This window comes from Aptenodytes patagonicus, chromosome 1, assembly GCF_965638725.1.
Source record: "Aptenodytes patagonicus chromosome 1, bAptPat1.pri.cur, whole genome shotgun sequence".
Taxonomy (NCBI): domain Eukaryota; kingdom Metazoa; phylum Chordata; class Aves; order Sphenisciformes; family Spheniscidae; genus Aptenodytes; species Aptenodytes patagonicus.
Window position 1 is genome coordinate 212,835,253 of NC_134949.1, and position 18,221 is coordinate 212,853,473.

An 18,221-nucleotide genomic window follows, 5' to 3' on the forward strand; every position below is an offset into this window, starting at 1 on the left:
GCTTCAGAAGATGAATTGAACTGTCCCCACAGATATCTGACTCTTACCTGACTACAGAAGCCTAATCACGTGGTTCAGATGTGAACATCTACGATCAGACCACATCCCTAGTGTTAAGTGCTTTCATGATTTAGCTGGTACTTCAAAATTATGATCTCTGAGAAGTGCATATTTAATGTCTGCTGGCATCCTAATTGAAGTGAAATTAGCATGCTAACCAGGGGTCTAAATATTTACAGAATAGGGATGCAACCACAGAAGTACATATCTCCAAGAACTGTAACATACCAAGAATGTGCTGTTATTTGCATGACACTACTCTCTTTTTGTCCTTTACACTATGTGCTGAAAATGTGGGGGGTTTTTGTAGTGTAGGAATTGCAAAATGCAGTTACAGAGGTCTAATTTTTTTTTTACAAAAATGTTATTTCTGTCATAGAAGCAAAAGCCTCTAAGCCTCTCCTATAGCCTCTAAGCCTCTCCTTATGCAAGCTGCTTTTTTTTTTTTGACCACGAGCTCATAAGCTCTTTGAAGCAGATAGTCTCTCTTCCTCTTTGTTTATAAAAAGTGAATCACATTTTTGGTTGTATCATATCCTAAACAATGGTAATACAAAATTGTCAGGCATTGATTAACCGTGAAAAAATAAAACATTCTTCTTAACTTCTAAGCTCTGTTCTCTAAGAGCCTGTGCAGAACAATGTTGTGGTCACTATAAGAAAGGTCTGTGTGGACTAAGACACTAATTCAGGTTTTCTAGTGCAATCAATCTGTCCTTTTCCAGATTTAAACATTAAAGTCACTGATTTTATGGCACTGTTTATACAGGGCACTCTTGACACACAAATGGAAGACTTTAGTCTGAGAAATGGAACTTAGATTTTGTCGACCTTCAGGCCACGCTTCAAGATTATTTTAAGAAAAGGTGGTCATAGAAAAGGTTTGTGATTTTGATATTTGTAGTGTTTGAGGAGGCTATGTACTTGTCTTGTTTCTCATACAGCATTTTTTCTTTTTATTTAAACCAACAACATTAGAAATATTTTGAAGGGTCTATCAAAAATTTTGACTGCTTAAAAGTATACAGTTGAATGTTTGAATGGTCAAACAAATGCTCAGGAACTACTTAAAAAATTAAATGCAAATCTACAGCATTACAATGAGAGTTCTCAGTACAATTATATTACTATTCCTGTTGACATTTTATACAGGAATTGTGCTGCGAAGCAAGACAGCTGTGAAGTTGTGTTAAGTGCAGCTTTTACTCATCCACAGTTTTTGAACAGAGCAAGGAAATAGACACAAAAATAATTTGAGCTCTCCAATATTATATTTGCAAGTTCCGGTTGAATTTTAAAAAATGCAATAGGGTCGATCAAACCCTCCAATGTTTTACTATTTGGTTCAAAATAGGTCTATTTCAAATAGGTCGATTCTGAAGAACAAATCTATTCATAGTTTGCTTTTTGAAATTTTTATATTCAGGAAAAGCTTACTGAATATAAAAAAAAAGTCATTTTTAGATCTGAATTGAAAATGTCGGTTTCAATTTTAATGGCTTATAAATGAAAATTAGCTGGGGAAATACCATAAGAAAACCTGTTTTTCTGTAATGGTGATTGCCACCACAAAATGCATAAATCAAAATGAATAAATGACAACACAACTAGAATGTCAATAAATTTGATAGGGCATAGTTTGAAATGTTCTTATTGAAAAACTTGTGATACCACAGCAATATCAGGGAAAACATCCAAATGATGTGAGAAAATCTGACAGCAAAAGGAAACTAATGAATCACAGAATCATAGAATGGTTTGAGTTGGAAGGGACCTTTAAAAATCATCTAGTCCAACCCCCCCTGCCATAGGCACGGACATCTTTCACTAGATCAGGTTGCTCAAAGCCCCATCCAACCCGTCCTTGAACACTTCCAGGGATGGGGCATGAAGGTTATGGACAGAATAAAATGAAGAAAATAGCAAAAGTTTCCAGTGAAAGTTCATAGAAATCACGTGAAGCCAGTGTAAATCAAAATCCAATAAATGTCCTAAAGGTAAAGAACCCAAAATATTTTCCTTAAACAATGACAATTCAGCATAATCACCGTTACCATTAAAGAACTGAGTATATCTGGCAGGTCATAAAAATGAAATTAGGAAGGACAACAGAAAACCCGGACAATATTTAACTGCTAACATTTAGACAAATAATGCAAGTAGTAAACATTTATATTTCTGGTGAATTTACAGGTATTTACAGTCACATGGCCTTGTTAGTGTAGAATTTTAGCAGACAAGTCATTACCAGCAGCGAGTTGGTCTTGTAGAAACTATTCGGTGCTGCTTTCCTTTCAGGACCCCCCCCTATTCCTGCCATCTGTGGCTTTTTACCTCTCCTAGTCCTGAAGCAGTAGTAAGGAGGCAAGTCACTGCAAGGAAGCAAGTCTTTGGAGCACGTTTCTATAAAGATGCAGGCCATGAATGCTGCGTGCATTTGGGGAAGTGGAAATGAGAAAGCAAGACAGTGGCAATAAACAGACATGGCAACTAGCTGACTAAGCATGAAAACATCCGAGGAAAAACAAAATGAGCATGGAGATGAACAGTGCTGGAGATGAACTTCTGTCTCTTCTGAGAAAAGGAAGGCTTGGGAGAAGGGAGAAATATTGTAGCATGAAAAACAGAAACTCGGCAACCAGAGAAGCACTTCAAATTATTTGTCTTAATGTCATGTCATAACAGACCTGGATAACTCCTTTTGAGAGCATTCCTTTAACATCAGTTCCACTGATAGGTCTTACAAAGACATCTTCAATTCTTGCTATTTGCTGGTCAAACAGTTCTTTCCCCTGCAATATTAACAGTGTGAGACACTGCTGTTCAAGAAATATTCTTATACGTAACAAGTATACTTTGATGTGTATCATTCTGTTAAACCTCCTGAATGTATGCCTACAGGACATCTAAGTTTTAAAATGTTAGCTGTTATCACAATGCCATAATTCTTTAAAAAAATGAAAAAATAAATATTTTCTCCTACATCTTAAAGGAATAAAAGGCACTCCCAAAGCAGTCTATCAGCCAGTAGTATTTTGCCAAGAATAATGTAGAAAGTACACACCACATTGAATAAGGTTTATGTGAAGCCACTGCTTCTGTAAAATTGCCCTGTATGATTTCTGATGTTATAGCTTTCAGAACACTGAAATAATTTCAAAAAGTTATGCTTTTCTCCCCAAGAAGCTGTTCTTTTCAGTCTGAAAATATTTTGAAAGTAAAATAACAAAAGAAACTATTTCATGGTGATCAGTTTTTGAAAAAAGATGTCTTTTCTGAAAAGCATGTTATACTTACAGAGCATAAACAAGCATGTAACAGTGCGCATCTCTATGAATCAAAAATACACTGATTCTACTCAAAGTCACGAGGACTACTCCTACGCTAATTTATTCTTTGTACCTTTCAACGCAGGTTTCTTTTCTGAGACTGCTACATATAATGCAAATTATACTAAGGGTTGTTTTTTTTTTTCCAATTAGTAATTGTCTTACTGAGCTGAATGGGTTCTGCCACAAACCCAGCATTTTACACAAAATGCCAGGCAGCAATTAGGTGGTGACAGTTTCCTGGTCAGAACTAACTTGGGCTGGATTGTAACTTGCTATATGCAGGTTGGCCAGCCAGCCCCTGTAAACCAGGTCCATTTTAAATGTCCTCTCATTCACCCTGACAAAGTAATTAAAGGAAAATATTACAGGCAAAGAATGCCCCATTTTCTAAACATTTTCCAGCAAAAACAGTGTGCTCTCTCTAGCGTAGAGGATACTTTGAGGTCCCTGAATGTAATGTAAAGTGATTTACAATGCCTTGGTTTCTCTGCTACTGGAAAATGGATGTTGTATCAGGATAGAAATTGGGCCAGAGCTTAATCCTGAAAATTGCAATGAATGTCTGAAGGGGACATTGATGAAAAACAGCAAAAGGAAGACTATACTGTAGTCACTGAAGATAAGTGAAGCTTGTCTTGCTCTCTGCTCTCCAGAACAGCGACCTACCCAACCTGCTTGTAGCCTGTGCCCAGTCCACAGTTGCGCTTCTTGGGATGGTGAAAGCGTGAGGACGGGGCACCTGCACAAGAGATGGGGGGAAAGGCATGAGAAGGCAGGAAGAAAGCCAGGCGGCGGGGAGATGCCAGATAGCGCAGGCCTGAGACACGGGGAGACGGACGCGATGGGAGAGGGATGCGGGCACGGCGAGCGATGGGAGGGACGGGCCGGGACAGGCGGAGCGGAGGAGGAGCCGGTGGAAAAGCTGCTGGGGAAGCCGCGGTGCCCGGGACCGGCTGCCCCGCGGAGGCAGAGCGGAGCGGCGGGGCAGCCCACGGCGGCAGGCGGAGAGCGGAGGGCCGCGAGGGGCGAGCCCGTGCCCCGCGGCGGCAGCGCAGCCCCTCGGTAAGGGCACGGGCTGGCGGCGGGGAGGGGCGAAGGGGCGTGGAGCCGGCGGCCAGCTCGCCCGGGCCGAGCGGGGACGGCGGGAAGCAGTCGAAGGGAAAGCGGAGCGCGGAGCCGGGGGGCCAGCGAGTGGCAGCCAGCCCGCCGCCGCCGGAGCCTGGCGGGGACCCCGCTCTGCCGCCCGCCGCTCCTCCCGCCTCCCGCACACGCTCCGATCGTTTCCCCCCTCTAGGCTGCACCGGCCCCGGCTCCGTTTCGCCCCCCTCCCGGCGGCGGGGGCCGGGGCTGAGCCGCCCCCCTCCCCCCCGAAGGCAGCGCCATGTGAGCGGAACCCACGCCGCCGCCTCAGCGGGCACGTCAAGGATGTGAGGAGCTGCCCGGCCGCCCCCCGGGCCGGAGACTCACCGGCGTCCAGCCCTGCCCCGGGCCAGCATGACCGAGGTGAAGGCCAAGGAGCCCAGAGCGCCTCCGCCTGCCAGAGACGGGGCGGCCCTGCTGCAGGGCCAGCCCGGCCGAGACCCCTTCCGCAGGGAAGCGGAGGCCATCGACATGGCCCTGGACGGGCTGCTCTACCCCAAGAGCAGCGACGAGGACGAGGACGAGGAGGAGGAGGAGGAGGAAGAGCCGCGGCAGCAGCAGCAGCCGGGGGAGGAGGAGGACCGGGAGTCCCTCTCGTACCGGCCGGGAAGCGGCTCCTTCTCCGACAAGGACTCCCTGGACACCGTCCTGGACACCTTCCTGGCGCCCGCGGCTCATGCCAGCTCCGCCGTGGCCGCGGCGCCCTGGTCCTTCTTCGGGGCGGAGGCCGCGGAGGCGCCCGGCGCCCCGATGAGCCGCGTCCCCTCGCAGAAGGCGGGCGAAGCCGCGCCGGGGGCGCCCGGCCCCTCGCAGGCCCCGCCGCGGCCCGCCCCGCTCTGGCCGGCCGGCGACGCCCTGACCGCCGCCGCTAAGCCGCGGCCGGCGGGGGCGGGGGGCGGCGCGGAGGGTCCCGCCGCGACCCCAAAGGGCGAGGCCCCCGGGCTGGCGGCGCTGCCCGGCGGGGAGCGCGGCTTCGCCGGCGGCGGGGGCCGGCCGGAGGCGGGGGAGCCGGGGCAGGAGTACGTGCACGTGCCCCTGCTGCCGCTCAACTCTGCCTACCTGGCCTCGCGCACGCGGCAGCTGCTGGACGTGGCGGAGTACGAGGGCGGCGGCGGCGCCGCGGGGCCGCGCTCCTCGCCCCCCGCCCCGGACCTGGCGGGCTACGTCTACCCGCCGGCGGACGCCAAGGAGGGGCACTTCGCCTACGGCGACTTCCAGCCCGCTCTGAAGATCAAGGAGGAGGGTCTCGGCCTCCCCACCCCTTACCCGGGCGGCAGGGCCACCCCCGCGGCGGGCTGCGCCGATTACCCGCAGCCCCCGCGGGCCGGGCAGGAGCCCTCGCTGGAGTGCGTCCTCTACAAGACGGAGCCCCCCCTCCTGGCCGGGGCCTACGGGCCGCCGGCGGCGCCGCCGCCCGACAGCCTGCCCTCCACCTCGACCGCTCCGCCGGGCCTCTACCCGCCCCTGGGTCTCAACGGGCACCAGCCCCTGGGCTTCCCGGCGGCGGTGCTGAAGGAGGGCTTGCCCCAGCTGTGCCCGCCCTACCTCGGCTACGTTCGGTAAGGGGGGGCGGCGGGAGGCGGCGGGCCCTTTCGGGCGGGTGCCCTTGCTGAGGGGACGGGCCGAGGGGTCGCGATGCTCCGCGGGAGAGCTTCGCGCTTTCTCCTCAGGAAGGGGGGCTCTGCCGCGGGGCGAGGGGTTGGCACTCCGAGGGGCTCTTGGAAGGTGCCGAGACAGAGACGGGCGGTTTTTTTGGTCGAAGACCCGTTTGAGGTTTTAGGCAGTAACTGCAGCCGCCTTTCCATTTTCTGTATTGCTTGTGGACGTCTGGGTGTCCCTGGTCTGTGTGAGACCAGCAGGATGTTAACTTTGCAGCTGGCACCTCTCGGATCTTTTCAGCACGATAACGCTCAGGGAGAAGTTACATTTTGATCTATGTGGTGGTTCAGTGCCATCTGATGTCTGAGCAAGTGACCGGCTCCAGAGAGGGGGAGCAGTGTTCTCCAGGCTGTCCTCAATGAGAGCGAGACAATATTCATATATACCTAAATATTCTGCAAAATATTTTCCCTGATTTGGGGAAAAAAACAGTTAATTTCACACAAAAAAGAAAACTGAAACACTTGCATATTGATTTGTTAGAATGAAATGGCTTACTACGATGCCAAAATGTTGTGCATTACTAGAAATGTATGCAAAAATAGGTATATACAATGCTACAGTTTCAACGGAAATCCTTGATTTTCGAAAGCATAATGATTAAGTAGGTTAGCCTGTTTTCTTGGAGAGAAGTTCAGAAGTAGTTTCCACTCTCCTCAATGTGCTCATCATAGTTAATTATTGATGAGAATGCTGCAGCTGAACAGGAGGTGACAAATACTAAAAATTTTTGTAGCTGAGATGAAACTTAGTTATTTCCCATGTGAAAGGGGCTTCTGAAATTCAATTGACTTCTATTTGATTCTGTTTCTGTACCATTCTATGTACAGGAAAAAAGAGTAACAGTCTGTATGACTTTACTCACAAGAGTTGTTGATCTGAGGAAGATGAACATTTTAACAAAGAGTTCCTAGATTGTACTTCTTTTAGCTAAAACGGATTAAAATACTATTATGCTTTTTGCCCACTACTTTTCTGTTTAATGGCTAGGCAGATGTTACAAATGTGCCTTTTACCCTAGTAGAGACAAACCCTTAAGCAGAAAGGCAGTCATACTTTATTTTTTTCTTACCGTTCTGTAGCTTGATTACAGATTTTAAAAGAAAGTTTTTAGCATACACCCGATTAATACAGGTAAGTAGTTAATTGTTGTAGAACTGGATATTTCGTTTCTCTTAATTCTTTTTTCTTTTGAAGGCCAGATGCAGAAACCAGCCAAAGTTCTCAATACGGTTTTGAATCGCTACCCCAGAAGATTTGTCTCATCTGCGGTGATGAGGCTTCTGGTTGCCACTATGGAGTACTTACCTGTGGAAGTTGTAAAGTCTTCTTTAAAAGGGCAATGGAAGGTACTGTATGATGCCATTGTTCCTAATTATCTGAAATATATCTTTTTAGGCACTGCTAAGGACATACATTTTATTTATTGCTGATGTTTAAAAATGTTATCACTGTAGTAATGTTTTTTTGTTTTGGCAACTCTGTTTAAATATAACAGTGAATACTAACTAAATTCTTTCTTAATTGATTTTGCTAGTATTATTTGTTTTACTTTCATTATTTGCTATTTATTATTTACTGTTTATCAGTCTTTTCGACTAGGTAGAGTTTCATAAAAATCTTGTGTAATACACAATTTGTTTTAAAAAGTGTAAATGCTATTCAGAGGAAGATTTTGTGGGTATGAACTAATGATAGGCAGATAAGAATTTATTTTGGCTTCATTTTGTTTTCAAAGTCGCGGAATTTTTCTTGCTTGCAAGATGCAGAATTTGGCTTCCTGAGGTTTATGGAAGTATTTCAAGTTTCACTGAACTATTTCAAGTCATAATAATAATAAATGGATTTGACTTTGTTTTATCTGATCCTGTCAGAACTAGGATATTCAAATTTCTGCTCCGTATACTTAAAAAAATTATTGTTACAATGTATAGGGTTCCTTAAAATAAAAAATTGCATCATGTATTTTCCTGTAATACATAGTTTATTCAACTTTATAGGGTTTATTTCTCTTCAGATGAAAAGGGAAATACTGGAAAATTACAAGCTTAGCAAAATAATGTAGTTAGATTTTTTTGTTTCAGTGTGCTGTTGCTTTCTACTTTAAGCATATGCTCTTGTTCTTCCTTTAACATACTAGGTGCTTGCAAAATGATAACACTAGACTAGGTGGGCTAGATGAACTTTTGAGCTAGTGCCTCATTTTCTCCAATACATTTAATGGAATTCATGAGAAAGCCATTAGAAACATACGTGTTACGTTGCAAGGAAAACACTTGTCTCTCAAGTCACTTAGAGGAATACATTTAAGTTTCACTGACAGTGTTAACTGGTCTCTTGGTTTGGCTTCACATTTTTTGCTTTGGTTATTTTGGTAAATCAGCCATATACTTTTAAAAAAGACAGGGAACTGAAGTTCTAAGAGTGATTGCAGTGTAATTCACGAGTACCATATTTTAAAATAAGTTTTACTATTCACTTTTCACCTGTACAGTAATATTGTAATTTTTTATTTGAATTTGATTCCATCACTTTCGAATTTCATCTCTTTCCTAAACTAGCATCCAGTTGTGTTTGTGCAGTAGGTGAACCTGCTCAAAAACATACCTTATTACTGTTCAGCATGAGTATTTTAATGGTAAATGTTAAGAAGGCATATATATTGGTAGCAGGAATATCTTAAGGTTGTTTTCACTGATTAATCAAAGGCTGTATTTGCAGAATCTTATCGGGTTAAGAATATAGACATACAGAGAAATAAGAGTTCAACACAATTACACAAACACAATGCTTATGTTTTACATAGCAACTTCATACTTTCCATTTTGAAATGATTCCAAAGACTGAGAGTATGGTGAGGAAGTGTGTTTGGGTTTTTTAGTAAGAATATTCAAAGAATGGACAACTACCTCAGACAACCTGGGTATAATAAGAGAAAATACAGGTTATTGAGTCTTACGGGGAAGAATGAAAGGCATGAACAGTGTGGGCATGAGCAAGATGAACAAATACAGTTACCTGTTTTTGTGTAGAAAGTGCAAGTCTACAGAGAGTTCCTTAAATAGATGGACTTCCTATTTTAATGGAAGCATAGGATATAATTACTAGCATTAAAATAATCCCATTTATAGATGGATCCTTGATTTCCTTTAGACTTAAAGTACTTTTTTGTTTATTTCTTATCAGAAATAAAGGTGACGAATTACTCTTCTGTAAGAAGAAAGAGTATTTTTATTGTAAATGCAATAGAAAATAGTGTTTAAAAATTCACAGTGGCAGTTGTATAAATTTGAGACATTTTTCATATGTAAAATGTCCCCCTGCCCATCATTTCTTTGAGTGGGAATGCATTACTTACCTTTTTAAATTTTTAGTACTACTACAGACGTGGGGATTTTTTTAATAATAATTCATGCAGATCAGATGTTAAACTTTGTGAGTGCGAATTCACAATCAAAACTCTACTTTTCATATACTTTCCATAAAGTAGTGGTCACTATAAGAAATTAAAATATGATTGGAAATAAATGGCTTTTGCTACTTCTCGGATTTTCTATATTTCAAGATCTTTTTCGTATGTTATGAGGTTTTCAAGTGTGTGGGTAACAAGGTACATAACAGTGGTATTAAATTTGTTGGAAAATGTCTATTTTCTGTTTTAATTATTTCTGCAATCTCAGATATGATGGCTGTTTCAAATCTAATAGCCTATGTAATTTTTTTCACAGAAATTGTCCTATTCATACACCATTTATTATACTCTCCCCTATTGTGTGCAAAATACTGTATTAGTTAAATGCTTCCTTTGGGATAAAATGGACCGTTACGTTATCCAGAAAACTCCATTTTTCATCTCTAATCTTTTTGAAATAAAACCAGAGCTTATTTAAAATACTCAGACTGAACAATCATTTAAAACTGTATAGGCGAACCTAGAGATGTTTCTATACTAAGTATGATTTAATCATATATTTGAATATAACTAGCAGATACACATACATCTTAACAGGAGGTCAGAACTGTATGAGGATCACTAAGATGAAAGTGTAGATTTAGAATTAAATTATTTTAGGATGTTTGTTGGCAATGAATTCTTAAATACATATGATTTGGTAGATATTTTCTGTCTTTTGGGTTCTTGGCTCCCCATATGTGCCTATACATGTAAAGAAAAGGATGGAGTTAATACAATAAGCATATTTTACTATAAGCAGAATCCGGAAGTACGTTAACCAAAAATGCAAGTCCTTTTTTGGGGGAAGTCTAGTATAGCAGATACGAAAAAAGTTAGTGCTGGAAGTGGGGAGAAGAAAATGTAGCTAAGGGACAAAAATACTGATTTTTTTTTTGTAGAAACATTTATTTGCATTTAAAGGTTGTACATTTTCTGTTCGTCCCTTACAAAGAACTGATTTACTAGTCCGTTGATTCACTTATTGTACAAACAAATTACAAGGCTTTTTAAAAATGCTTTAAAGATCTCCTTTGGGTATAATGAAAATAACAAAAGTTACTGTTACTTATATTAGGTTAAGAAATTTGAAAAGACAAAATTGGATTCAGTATGCTGATGGGGTAGTGCCATTCCTGTCAGTGAGCTGAGAGTGACGGGCAGTTTGGAGTTACCAATCAAAAAAAATTCAGAAATAATATTTAAAATGCTTTCAAATAAGTAAAATTACTATATTTGCAAAGTAATTTGCTGTTGATGATCAGGCATTTTTTAAGTGCTATCCATATATCTAGTTCATGACAACAAAAATTAGGTATAATATTTCTAACAGTGCTTTAGGAGAATGCAGATTAAGAAATGAACTCTTTTTTAGCACTAAATTGTCAAACCGTCATTAATGATGTCTTATAGATACTTTCATGTAAAACCATGCAGGGCAACCACAATCCAAATGCTTGTGTAACACCATGGTAAAATTTCTGTCTGGAACAGGAGCCCAGTGTGTAGAGTTTTGGGATTCTGGAGTTACACTGTTGCTAACACGTGGTTTCTCGGTGGCCTGCATTCTTGCCTTTTTATTGAAAGCGTCTCCTTTGCAGTAGTTTTACTAATTAAAAATTAAAATTACCTAAATCCTGAAAAAAATTTCAAGTGCTGTGTTTCCTGTATAAAGTCCCACTTCTAATTTTTGTTCTATATTTATGTAGAGCATTTGCCTTCCTTTGCACTTTGTGTATATTATTGACATCTAATGAAAAGTAGTTGTCCAAACCTGAAGAGCTTGAGGCCGACATAAATACATGATATTACAGCAGATGGGTCAGAAACTAACCCTTGGTTTGTTTAAATACCTGGGACCCTATTACAAAATTGATCTAATGATTATATAGCAGATTTGTCTAGTTTTAATGTGTGCTTCAAGCTCAGAGTAGCAGCGCTGTACAGATAATAGCATCAGGGAACAAGCTCAACCGTATGTAGTAGCTAACTCTTAACTGACAGAATGTGAACTTTTCTTCTCTCTGAGACCTGAATTTGGCAAACTTGACCTGACAGAAAGTAGGGTTTCCAAAAGAGTTTTCACTGTATATGGAGAGTTACTCGTGGAGGAAAGTGGAGGAATTAAAGATGAGCTACGTCTACACAGTAAGAAGGCTGACCATGACTTCAGCCAAACTTTCTGATAAAGTTTATCTGACTCATGTTATGTATAGGCAGTTTTGTGATGACAGTGTGATTCACTGTGTAAGCAGTGAAATACTATGCATAAGGAAAATGGCTGGACTAAACAGTTGTGCTTTTCCATAGCTTAAGAGTGTAAAATGGCACAGCATGCCAAATATTTAAAAAAATGCCAACCACTAATAGAAAATCCTCTTTGAAAACAGAGTGAAATGCAATACTATAGAGACCCTTTTGGCTGTGAAATTGATGAAGCAGATGTAAAAAGTTCCTTGTTCTCCTAACTCTGCAGGGATTTCCAATTTTTAATCCAACTTTCGAGGCTGGATCATGGGATCAGAATTTGGTACAGTGTGTACTGTAAACCCAATAGTGATGAAAGTTTCATGAAGTAGAAAACATACAAAGCATACATATGGCAAGTTGAGAGATGAAAATGCTTTTCACTTAATGTAACATTTAGTATTATTAAAGGTCTTTTATTTTGCACATGATCAAAATGTGTTAATGTACAGTAAGCTAAGTGTATTTCCAAATTCAAATGTATGAAGTTACTTTACTGAGGGTCCTAAAATTCAAGTGGGAAATGTCACTTTTGTGAGAACAAAGAATTTGCATCGTGAAAAGGGTAAGAAGAAAAGCTGTACCGATACATAATTGTATATCTTCATCATACTTCTGACTTCAAAAGTATTTGTTGTTCAGCCATTTGACAAACATTAACTTGACAAATTGATTCGTATGAGGCACAACAACTGAGTGAGCTAAGATTGCATTCGTTCTGGTACTTTGGCTATTGTGCTAATGCTGGGCTTGCTACTGCTCTCATTGTGACTTATTACTGCTTTCCTGATAGACGTGCCTTAGAACATAAGCTGCAGAAATGTGAATTGCTAAAATTTTTGGCTTAGCTTTATGTGGTATTTTAGAAATAGTATCAAATATTATGTTAAACATCTTTTCAGGTGGAATAGAAACTATTTCAGGTAGTGTAAAACTGCATGCTTTAAAGAGCACCAGCAACTGACTGCTCAGTGTTGCTGGATACTCCTCTGTTCTAACTTTAGATGTGTACAGCGTGAGTAACCTGAGCTGCTCATCTTAAGTTCACTTTACAGTGAATGGAGAGAAACAGGAAGTTCTAGGAAGCGATTCACTGGCTTATTTTAGATATCTACTTGGGATTAAAATAACAGTAACTACTTCTCAGCACTGATTATAAAGGAGTGTCAGGTGAGGATGTACACTGTCTGTATTTGGTGATATGAATCCCACCCATGTCACCAACGTAGCTAATACATTTCTGTAGTATAGGAAAGAAATATAATAAATATATAAAATACTTCTTTCATATTATTTATTATATACAAAAATAATACATAAAATAATATTAGATATAAGTAATACTTATTTTAAGTATTAAAATACTTATAGATTATATAACATAGGTATATAAAGTGTAAGTATTTATAATCAGACTGTTATCTGCTAAAAATAGATTTAGGTTTGATGGTGTTAATCTCCTTAAGCTGTGTATCTGTTCCACAGAACTGATGGTGTACTAGTAAGAGGTGGTTCTTTAGAAACTACTGAATGGAAGGACTTAACAAACGGTCATTTGTATGTTACAATCTGTCATTATGTGTAGTGATATATGGCAGCACTTCAGAGGTTTCCTAGTTATACCTAGTCACAACTCCTGCATTTTCACAAGTGGCTGTTGCTTAATATCAGTTAACATCTGGGCACATTTCAACAACCTGGAATCTTTTGTAGTTAAAACGTAGAAAAAGCTACATGCAGGCATTGAGATCCAGGAGAATATTACGCTATTCTTCTCCAGTTGTTATGATACCATCTTCCCTTATCCTCAAAGACAATATTTTATGTGGGACTTGTTGCACCAAACTGTAGGCATTTACAGTGTGGACATCCATATTTTGTCCAATTACTTTAAACGTGCAGTAGGCTATTAAAGAACCAAAATTCAGACATCTACTCAAGATAAATTTCTCAAGATAAATTGCATCCTAAGGTGCCTGTTTTTCTCTCATGCCCAAGAAGGGAGTGTACACTACTTGTTTTGCTGCATGTCCGCACTTTAGAATGTCGTTAGTGAAATGAATCCCCTCTTTATGGTTTTTTAGCAGTTTGTTGTCCATTGGGTGTTTCGATCAACAGGCAGCAATATCTGTTTTTTTTGCATATTGCCTTTTCTGCTACTAATGTTTCTGGTTTTTCGACCTTTATTACTCTTAGAGTGAGTGAGTGGCCCTGTCCCACCGGTTCAGTTGTAGGACAAGTCAAAGAATAAGAGGAAAATATATATGAAAAAACTTATCATGACAATGTGCTGTAATACTTTTGCTAAAATCAGAATGATGGGATGACTGAAATACAAATATAATGCTGCTTATGTTGGTAGAAGAATAAACACTCAGGGATAAGAAGAAGAACAAATGGTACTTTAATGATGTATACCTCTGAAATAGTTGGAGTGCTTTTAAAGTAGGTTTTGTGTTCAAATCCTGTGTTCTATATTTATAAGAAATAGACCCCTTACTGACAAAAAAGCTGACAGTTCCATCATTTTGCATATTTATACCACTGATGTAGTTAATTACTTAAAAATGGTGACCAAGGAGCAACGGTGACACAGTGCCATAAAAAGAACTGGAAATACTGACTTGTAGAAGCCAGCATCTCCTTCTGAAAGGTATTAGCTGTGGAAAATTTTTACTGTTGTCAGTTCCCATATTTAGAGTCAAAGACTTTATGCCTTTCAAGATGTTGCAGTGGTAAACAATCTAAGCAAACCAACTGAAAATTAATATGAAATAGTAATCCTGATTTTGCAGTTCATGATGGTTTCTGTGAAATATGACTTAATTTTGCTTCATTCTGTTTTTCTGTTTGTTTGTTTTTTTTTTTTTTTTCTTGTTGGAAATGATGGAACAGACAGGGAAATTAAAAAGATTAAAAAACAGGATTGTAACTTCTAGCTCTGTCCAGAAATAAATGAAAACAGGATAGCTACATTTAATTGTTCTCGTTTGTAGATATAAAACCAGTGTGCTCAGGTTGCTGTCTGGTGAAGTGATTTTGGAAGGAAAAAGACAACGGTGTTGCAGGATTCACAGCAAAAGGCAGGAAGATTTTGAGATCAGGGTATAAGAGAAGGAAAGAGTCAGTCAAGGATGTTGCAAACATTGGAAGTGGTTTGTTGAAGAAGGAAAGCAGTGCAAGATACATGGTGGTTTTAAAATGCTGCTTCCCTTCTAGAGAAACCAATTTTGTTTGGTCCACTTAACAAAAAAACCTGACAGAGGACTGTAAGATTACATGTTTAAAACCAGCAGACAATGGAGTGGAAGAATACCAAAAGTTTGTTGTAAGTAGAATTATGTCAAAAATTGCTAGTAAATCAGTTCACCAAAGCAAAATACACTATAAAAAATACCAGGTTTGACTTAGGAATGAACAGTTTATGGTTTTACATTCTTTTTGAACAAAACATTTTTGCTCAACGCTTTTTTTCATCACATGTAATTAAGACAAAGGAATGAAAGACTAGTTTCACAAAGATGAAGGAGTTACTAGTACCTGTTATAATCACAGACCCCATCACTGAGTACGTAGACAAGCTAAGACAATCACCCAGGACATGAGAGCTATGTTCATCATCTCCAATGCCTGAAGGGAGTCAAACACACCTTTCCCTCCTTGCAGCCCCAGTCGCCAGGGTGTTGGATGACTTGGGATGCAATCATTCTTTATTGTTTTCACTTTGAACTGTATTATTATGAATAAAGGAATTCCACATTATTTCAGCTAGAAGAAGATTCCAGGATGGAACATGTTAACAAGTTACTCTGCTATCTACTCTTTGCCCTCTTTGGTCCACTGAATCCTAAATTCTTTGCTGTAAAGCAGATTTGCATCAGTAGCAGGTCTTTATACCAGTATAGACTACAGAGTAGTAGTCAGGACATCTGCTTAAGAGTTGGGAAATGAGAATTTTATTTCAATGGGCAAAGAGGGAATTTGAAAGCGAGTCCCCCACTAACTACTGGGCTTTTAATAAAAAGATTATGCATGGTAAGGTCAGTGGGGGATGTGTTTTTTTGTTAAGTGGTTAGAGTCTTAAGTGTCACTTCAGGGACTTCTTTATTTTTAGAGAAAATGTTAGCACAGAAATGAAATTGGTATTAAATAATTAAAAAACATTATTTGAGGTGTGTGGAATCTTGGAGATTGTAATGGCCTGTAATGGCATACAGGGACACGAAGGGTGTGTTTTCAGTATTAGAAACTGTGTAGTATAGATTCCTAGTTCTCCAAGACCAAAGTTCATAAACCCACATAGTGAGAGGCAAATTCAACCCACATTTGCTGTTTTTAACATTGAAACAGTGTAAATAGAAGTGTGGTTGATTTAGATCAGAGCAAAAGTCAAGTTAGCTGTATTTCCTTTTTCTGATAATGAACTAGGCTAGACTGTTTGCCTAGTTATGGAAAACCTGAGTGTCAGAGCAAGTACAGATGAATCCTTACCCTAGTATATTGTCTTAGCTTCCAGAAGTCAAAGTTTTACTCAAAAGCTACATCTGCACCATTACGTTTAGTACACATATACAGGTGAACCTATTTTCCATTTTCTTTATTTTGAAACCATGTTTATTACCAGCTTCCACAAGAACCCCTAACAAGGAGTTCCAAATTTAGTTACGTTAAAAGAGTAATTCCTTTGGTTTTTTAAACCTGTTGATTTAATTGGTACTTTTGAAAAATATTGTAAAAGGTAAAGCATATTGGTAGTAAATTATTGAGCAAAACTTGGAGGCTAGCTCTCAGGAAGCAAAAAGACGACATTGGGAGACATTTGGCAATAAAATAATTTATGAACAGATGCAATAGATATCTGCAGTTTTTAGACAGAAATCTAAAACTAGACTAAATAAAACACTGTGATATGTTTTGCAAAGAACAGTCCTCCAGTGGTGGGGATAGGATGATTTTATAAGAAAACATTGCCAATTAAGAGTGATACAGGGAGGCAGAATCACGTAAGGGAGAGAGAAAAAAGATTTGAAAAAGTACTTTTATTTGCAGACAGGAGGAATTGAGAATCTGCAAACAAGTGCTTTGCATTTGTGCAGGGTGGCAGCAGTTCAGCACAGATGCACTTACACAAATAACTGATTGCTTGCATCTGATACCCCTGGTGGAGATAAAGCCTTATGTTTTCCATATTTTGCACATCTGCAAAATCTCTGCAACTCATTAGTTTACTCGAGTGATTTTAAGTGACTTACAGCATGTCAGTGAGCTAAGTTAATAGTACAGTTTTTAAAGACACTGTGTGTGCTACTTCCAGCAGTATTTGCATTAAAATTTCTCAGTGCTGGAGTACGATCTGTGCAGCTTTACTGATAGCAAAACCTGTGATCGTATTTGGGTGTGTGGACCATTGGCATTTTGACCACTTTCTGATATAAACCTGCCAGTGTAGCAATGGTCATTACAGTACTTAAAAATGTATTTGCCTGTTTGCATTAGGACTTCTACCTTTGCTAACACAAATGGACTTTGATGGAGGTTAAGAAAAATGCTGTCCTACAAGAATCTGGAACATATGAGTAACAGATGAAATGGTCTCTGTATTTTCTCCATATTGTCAATCAAATCTAGGTCACAAGCTGATACCTTGGTATGTTGAGAGAGAGCTACAATGTGCACTTTCAAAAGGAGGTAAAAAGTAAACATGTATAGGAAACTTAACATTGGGTGAAGACTTCCAAGAAAGCGGCAGTTGCCAGAAAGTTGCCAGATTCATATTTTTGTTAGAAAAACAAATACCAATCTTTACTTTCTGACTGTGCTCTAGTGAATAGACTATTATCCTCTTTTTTCTGGGTTTTTTCCTGGTTATAATGACAGTAGTCATATAAAAGATACTGAATGGCAAGCTACCAATTGAACAGGAATTTTATCTTGACAGAGGTCTTTGGATACTTCATTAGTACATGCATTTAATATAACTGCAATGCTCACATACTGAAAAAATATAGATGATCCTAAAGACTGAGATACAGCAAATGTATTTTCAAATAAATGTTTTAGCATCCCATGAAAACATTCCAAACAGCTTCATCTAACAAAATATTATATAATAATAATTTTGAAATTCACCAAATATCTGGTGTTTTCCATTTCTTACGCAATCTGTCCTTCAGATGGTTGCTGCCACTTAAATATTAATGTCAAGCAAGTAGCAGTTTCTCAGAACCCAGCTCTGCACAATGGTAGAAACCGTTTCAGATGAGAACATTGACTCAGATTTATCTATTGATATGAGATGAAATCAGATGACTGAGGTAATAAAAAAATCCCTG

The 18,221-nt window shown here is 40.1% G+C and overlaps 1 protein-coding gene across 1 annotated transcript in view; it reads left to right on the forward strand.

The window, feature by feature from the left end:
* The first annotated feature begins 4,876 nt into the window (after positions 1-4,876).
* The window catches only part of PGR (progesterone receptor), a 39,925-nt gene continuing 26,580 nt past the window's right edge, over positions 4,877-18,221 (forward strand). Inside the window, exons 1-2 of the mRNA XM_076328242.1 lie at positions 4,877-6,091; positions 7,389-7,540. Coding sequence (XP_076184357.1) covers positions 4,887-6,091; positions 7,389-7,540 — 1,357 coding nt within the window. The 5' untranslated portion in view covers positions 4,877-4,886. The remainder of the gene's footprint in view (positions 6,092-7,388; positions 7,541-18,221) is intronic.